A 6,010-nucleotide genomic window follows, 5' to 3' on the forward strand; every position below is an offset into this window, starting at 1 on the left:
TTTAGAGATGTATATTAGTTTTTATTTAAATTTTGTTCTTTTGTTCTTTTATAAATAAAAGAAATATTAACTAATGATAATTCAGGAAACGAATTTGACATATACTGTTCAATACTTTTACGCAGTTAATGGTTGCTGATAAAGTCGTAACAATATCTTGTGTTTTTAGAAAATTATATTGAAATATTACTTTAATTTAATTTTTGGATCTTAATAATATTAACACATGTTGTAATTACAATCAGAAATATGTATTTCTTATAAAGTCTCAAACACGCATTACACACACACATACACACATCTGTAGTCATTCATATAAAATATTAACGCATATAAATATTATTTATACTTAACACTTAAAAATTTATTTGTAAGATAAGATTTACAGAATGAGTTTATAATTTTTTTAATTTAAAGATTTTAATCTTACTTTATAGGTAATAAATTAAATAATATTTATGTGTATTTTATGTATAAAATATAAGTAATCTGTATTACGTGTATATAACGTAAATTATGTGAACTACGTTGAACGTATTATTCATAAGTAAACAATAATGAATGGAATTATATTCAAAATTATATTTTGTACTTTATCTTTAATATTATAAATTATTTTATTTTGTTAACATTAAATTCAGGTATATTGTATTATAATCTTGACATTTATGATACAATGTCTCATATTCTTACAGATCAAATCAACTTAACTTATCGCACAAACTTTGAAATGTCTAATGTGACCTGGCTTCAGCGCTTTACACGCAAATTCGGTTTACAGTTCAAGATAAGTGTGTCATGCACAATATAGAATTATAGAGTGTACCGACGTTTCACCGCAGTACCTTTCACGCAGAATGATCGCTTTACTACTTGTCGATTTCGATTCGCAATGCAAGAGCAGATCGTGTACGCATCGATTCGCGTAGGGAACAATAGATGACGAGGATGGGATGCGTTAAGTGTGCCAGGTATTGTCAGGAGAGGACAAGGGGAGGAGAAACAGAGGATACGAAGGAGGGAGAGGATAGCTTCAGATTCATCCTCGAGTTACTTTCACTTGAACTTCTTGTAGCGCCGTGTAGTGATCCTCTGAACGGTGGGAGCGGAGCTCCTGTTGCTTTCCGCGTAATTCAAACTCACGTAATCCTTTGATAACCTTAGATTTTTATTAAAAAAACAAAAAAATGGCGTTTCACCGAATTCTACAATCGTATCTCCTGCGATGCACGCTATTCACCATCATTGTCCGCGCCGAAGAAGTTTTTGTAAGTAGCTCCGAACGTTAATTAACTAATTAAACTATCCGGATTAATACTGTGTATATTGACGTCAAAAATGAGGAGTCGCTTGCAATTACATAAGTTTACCAGATACGTTAAGTTATTAAGACTTTGAATGAGTATCAGTAAACGTTCTCGAGACGTATCATACGTATGATTCAATCACGCGATTGTCCGCCCACGCAGAATACCACGCCGCCGACCGTCAAAACGGGCTTCTCCTGTCTCAACCGGCCTATGGGATTTTACGCCGACGTCGAAGCGAATTGCAAGGTATACCACATGTGCGACGATCACGGGAACAAATTCAGTTATCGGTGCCCCGAGGAGACGGCTTTTCGCCAGGAGGCCTCGATATGCGATCACGCTTATCTCGTCGACTGCCAGGCGACCGTTTACCCGTCGACTGAATTTCCGAACGAGAACGTCGCGGCTTTCTCGACGAGGTCCCCGGTGGAGTCGAACAACTCGCTCGACGATCACCGATCGTCATTTTCGCGCTCCTTCCGGGTGATTCAACGACCCGACAAATCCATGCCGGATAAGCTTCAACCTGGCTTCGTCTTCAGCGCCAGTCTATTCCTGAGGAATCAGGATCGAACGCGGAACCAAGCCAGGCAGCTCACCTGCCCGACGTGCAACGTCGATTCAACGGGGAACAACGGCGTGACAATTCCCACCGCCCGGACGCTTACCGAACAGTTTGGCGCCTGGGGCCCGCGTAACGACGAGTCAGCCGCGCCGAGACGGTCTTTGTCTTCCCCGTCGGAGACCCGCGACAAAGGCACCGTATACTTTAATCGCCCGTACGCGAATCCCTCGCCCGCGATAGCATCGGAGGATAATAACCGGCATTCTCCTCCGGCGCGTGAGAAGTCGTCGAGTTACAACAGCGATTACCATCCATACTCGGAGACTTTACGATCGATTCAAGCCAACGCACACGCGGCTTACATAAAGCCAACCACGGAGATTCCCGTGCACGCGTTGACGCTCTCTTTGAAGCCGCTGATACCGAACGAGCTGGAATATGATCCCTACTACCCCAAGCAGCCGACGTCCACCGAGGCTTACTACACACCGAGCCATCGCAATAAAGTCGACCCGAACGCACGGTTCTCCAGCTCCAGCCAAGCGCCGCTGATCGCGCACCCCAGTCTCGCCTTTGAGATCCCGTCCGTGTTACCAGATTTGAACACCTTGGAGGATTTGATCGACCGCCGGAAGTTCTTCTACATTCCGCGCACAAACGTGAAATCGATATGACGCGCCAAAAGGGTATTCAAGTATTCTTCGTTTTGCAATATCGCAAAATGAGCGATGCATATTGTATTCATATCGTGTATATTATTTATGATTTATCTGAAAATATCTTAATAAACATCGAGCACTACGGAACTCGGTGGGTTCGAAGGAACTTGCGGAGCTCCAGGAGCGGAAGATACATCGGCCGCTACTATGCTAAAAAAGAGAGAGGTAAAGTGTGACGTTGATTTTAATTTTAAATGAGAAACTTAATGATAGCGCGATTATATTTGTTGACGCGTCGTCGCATCTGAAATACTTGTCTCTCGGATTCCAACGTTCTAAGAACGGTGTTAACAGTTTCGCAGCGATCTGCTGAATATTCATCGAACCTCGAAACATCCCGGTTAACGTCGCTATTATTCCGTGCTCATTGTGATATTTTGCTTGTAAGTGTTGAATCGTCGTGAGTTCTGAAAATAGTTGCCGATAGTACGTATACCGTTTAGGTAATACGGTGAATTGAAGAAAATTAATTATACTTAAATATAATTTCTCACCGGAGTGCATGTCTTTGATCGATAACAATTGCTGCATGCCCCTTACGTCTTCCGACAAGCAGCGACACTTTTCTGCAAGGCGCCGAATATATTCGTTTTCTTGTTTAAAAAACTGAATATTTTTGTGCAACTCCTCGATTTGCATTTGTAGCCGCAGTTGCACAATTTCCTCTATCCAATGCTTGACATTTGGATCTCTTTTCTTCGGTGTCTTAGTTTTCTTGACCTTTAGTGTGTCGTCATGTAGCTTTGCTTGCGCCATTTCTTTTGCGTCTAAGTCTTTACTTGTTTTTTCAAATTTACTAAAAAATATACAGGTTATATGTTATTTTAAAATCACACTTATTCGTTTTGAAAGTGATGTACTCGTTATGTAATTTATGTAATATTTAATTTTTCATGCTGAGCAGCATAAATAATTTGAATAATGTGTGTACAAGAGGTTTACATATTAAAAAATTCTTCTAAATTTTTTTCTTAAATTTCTTTTAAATTTTATAGAAATTGATAATTTAACTTGGCATTCGTTGGATTAAAATGGAAAAAAACCTATGCGATATTTATTAACATTTAGTAAAATAAGACCGAAGAAATAAAAATTGTACATTTATATAATATCTTACGTTTTAATAAGTTTGTCTTTCAATACAGACGTTGGATTGACAGAGACTTTACTTTTGATTCCGTCTCTCGTAAGCAATCCACATGCACACGGACAAAGCTGAAAATTTTGTACAATTATTCATACAGACTCTCGTAACTTTTATGACTTTTTAATATATTATATATGACTTAATAAATATGGAAATATAATATCTATTTATATTACGCTAATTAATATATTGCCATTGTGTAAGTTTCTTATTAAATTTTATTTTTATTCCTGAAAGATTTTTAATAGAAAATTTCCCATTAGACAGAAAGTTATCCTTAAACGATTTTCTTATTGTTAATATGAATAACTAATTAGACATATTACTTCCTGAGTAAGCGTCGACGCATCTTGAGTGGAGGAAATTGTAGATACATTGATAACACAACGATGTGACGACTCACTGTTCTCGCCAATGTATCTTGGCATTTGATTAGCACTTTCATATTTTCGTCCTTGACTAATTTGACACGCGGTTGTGTCGGAAGGTACTCGTCGTACAAACAACAGCTTTGATTGTAATCCGCTGTCACTCGTATCAGTCGATTGGGTTTTCGAAGAGCTTTTCTCTTGTCCTCTCGCGCGTATATCAACGCTATTATTTTCTTTGGAAAGAATATAATCGACTCTTCCGTGAATAGGAAAATTATCACTAATTTTATCCTTTTCGGCGGGCGGGACTTTATCGGCCATTTTCAGAAACATTTCATCAAGATGTTTCGATAAGATGTCGTTACTGTAATCGTCAATTCTTTCGAATTGCCTCGACTTCGATGAAGAATCCTTCTGGTGAAGCGCGACGCCACAGAGCGCACACACCGAGGAGGATGTGGTCGCGATTAATCCAGATCCAGGACTAAGCGACTAACAAATAATACTTAGGACTATTTATATTTTTACTTTTTTTTTGAGCATTTTTTTCTTTTATTATACATTATAATAAATTAGAAAATAAAAATTTTATTACTTGTTTAGCTCCCTCGTATCGCGGATCAGGATAGCGTATCCGAGGATCCTTCCTCCGTCGTATCTCTATGTCGCTCGTGATTAATTGTATCAATCTCAGTGCAGCTTCCTTGATCGCTTGCAATAAATCGTGGAGTGTCGTGATCTGTTAGCAATTTGTTTCTTCCTTTAATGTAGACTTAAGTAAACTAATTATAAATACATGTAAACTTATTTTGCAATAATTATTAATGATATTTTATGTTTTTTTTGTAAAACCGCTTTTACATATTTATTATTCACAACAAATGAGATTTTCTTAACTTATTATTATTTATTGTATATTAAATAAATATAACAAATCATAAAATTACACATAAAAATACACAATAAAAAGCAAAAAACGCGTATTTTTACCTGATTATAAATTTGTCGCGTTTCAAGAAATCACATCTTTTTAATAGCAGTTACCAATATTTAATTAAGTCTATTTTACTCAAATAAATACGTGAAGAAAAGTTATACATATAGAGAAGTTGTTTTATACGTTATTTAAAGTTAGAAGAGAGAGAGTTTGCTAATATTTCACACCGTATTTTTAAGTATGTATACACATAGAGAAGAATGTACCTACTTGCTGATCATGATCGCTGTCAAGCATGGGCGGACGGTAAGGCCCTTTTGACTTCTTGCAGAAGCGATACGCGGGACAAAGGGGCATTTCAGATCGCGAATGCGTAGCGCTTGACAAAGAATCGTGATTCGTCAGCACGACACCTTGCTTCGGCGAAATCGCGATGGCAAGAGGACGAAATATTGCGACGTCTTTCGCGTCGCCTATCGTTTCCATCGTGTTTAATTTAAAAAATAAATTCTCATTTATATCAGTAATAGCCGGATAATTCCGACGACCCTTGATAACGTTGAACCATTTTTACTTTATGTCGCCATGTCACTTGTCATTTCATCGTTTCGTAACGCCATGTCTCCTTTGAGGTGCTACCATGTTCCAATGCCAACGCGAAACTTGAAGATTTAAAGATTGTCTTATCTTCGATGTTAACGCGAGACACTTCACGACGTAGTCTAGCGACGCGTAGTCCGTTTAGTAACCTAATCTGAAGTTGTCAAAATTATTTGTGAACGATGGACGATCTTTCAAGAACGCCAACAGCCGCCGCGACAAATACCAGTCTAGACAGATCTGCAAGTGAAGTCAGCACCAATAAAACGAGCTATTGGAGGCAGATGTTGAAGAGCTACGAGAGGAGAAACGCTTCGCTGGAAAGGAAGCGTAGCGCACTCGTCGAGAGAGTACGTTTCAT

The 6,010-nt window shown here is 38.2% G+C and overlaps 2 protein-coding genes across 3 annotated transcripts; one reads left to right on the plus strand and one right to left on the minus strand.

Annotated features, from left to right (window-relative positions):
• The first annotated feature begins 367 nt into the window (after window positions 1-367).
• On the plus strand, window positions 368-2,579 carry LOC105836068. The gene is made up of 2 exons (XM_012679850.3): window positions 368-1,268; window positions 1,470-2,579. Exons 1-2 carry the CDS (start codon window positions 1,188-1,190, stop codon window positions 2,547-2,549), a joined length of 1,161 nt encoding a protein of 386 aa, XP_012535304.2. The 5' UTR covers window positions 368-1,187; the 3' UTR covers window positions 2,550-2,579.
• A 34-nt stretch (window positions 2,580-2,613) lies between these two features.
• LOC105836071 lies at window positions 2,614-3,572 on the minus strand. Of its 2 annotated transcripts, none has more exons than XM_036287318.1 (2): window positions 3,089-3,572; window positions 2,614-3,001 (listed from the first exon to the last, which is right to left on the minus strand). In XM_036287318.1, the coding sequence occupies exons 1-2, from the start codon at window positions 3,348-3,350 to the stop codon at window positions 2,745-2,747; spliced, it is 519 nt and encodes a 172-aa protein (XP_036143211.1). In that variant the 5' UTR covers window positions 3,351-3,572; the 3' UTR covers window positions 2,614-2,744. The 2 variants fall into 2 exon arrangements, with proteins under 2 accessions (XP_036143211.1, XP_036143210.1); XM_036287317.1 differs by having other exon boundaries at window positions 2,635-2,744; window positions 2,848-3,572.
• Between the last annotated feature and the right edge of the window lie 2,438 nt (window positions 3,573-6,010).

The sequence above is a fragment of the Monomorium pharaonis genome, chromosome 5 (assembly GCF_013373865.1).
Source record: "Monomorium pharaonis isolate MP-MQ-018 chromosome 5, ASM1337386v2, whole genome shotgun sequence".
NCBI lineage: Eukaryota > Metazoa > Arthropoda > Insecta > Hymenoptera > Formicidae > Monomorium > Monomorium pharaonis.

Bases quoted from the DNA above. Each gene is read 5' to 3' on its own strand.
- LOC105836068 (XM_012679850.3), top strand. From the start codon at position 1,188: ATGGCGTTTCACCGAATTCTACAATCGTATCTCCTGCGATGCACGCTA. The intron at 1,269-1,469 runs GTAAGTAGCTCC...CCGCCCACGCAG, and splicing joins TCCGCGCCGAAGAAGTTTTT to AATACCACGCCGCCGACCGT.
- LOC105836071 (XM_036287317.1), bottom strand. From the start codon at position 3,350: ATGGCGCAAGCAAAGCTACATGACGACACACTAAAGGTCAAGAAAACT. The intron at 2,745-2,847 runs GTATTTCAGATG...TCTCTTTTTTAG, and splicing joins CGTTGGAATCCGAGAGACAA to CATAGTAGCGGCCGATGTAT.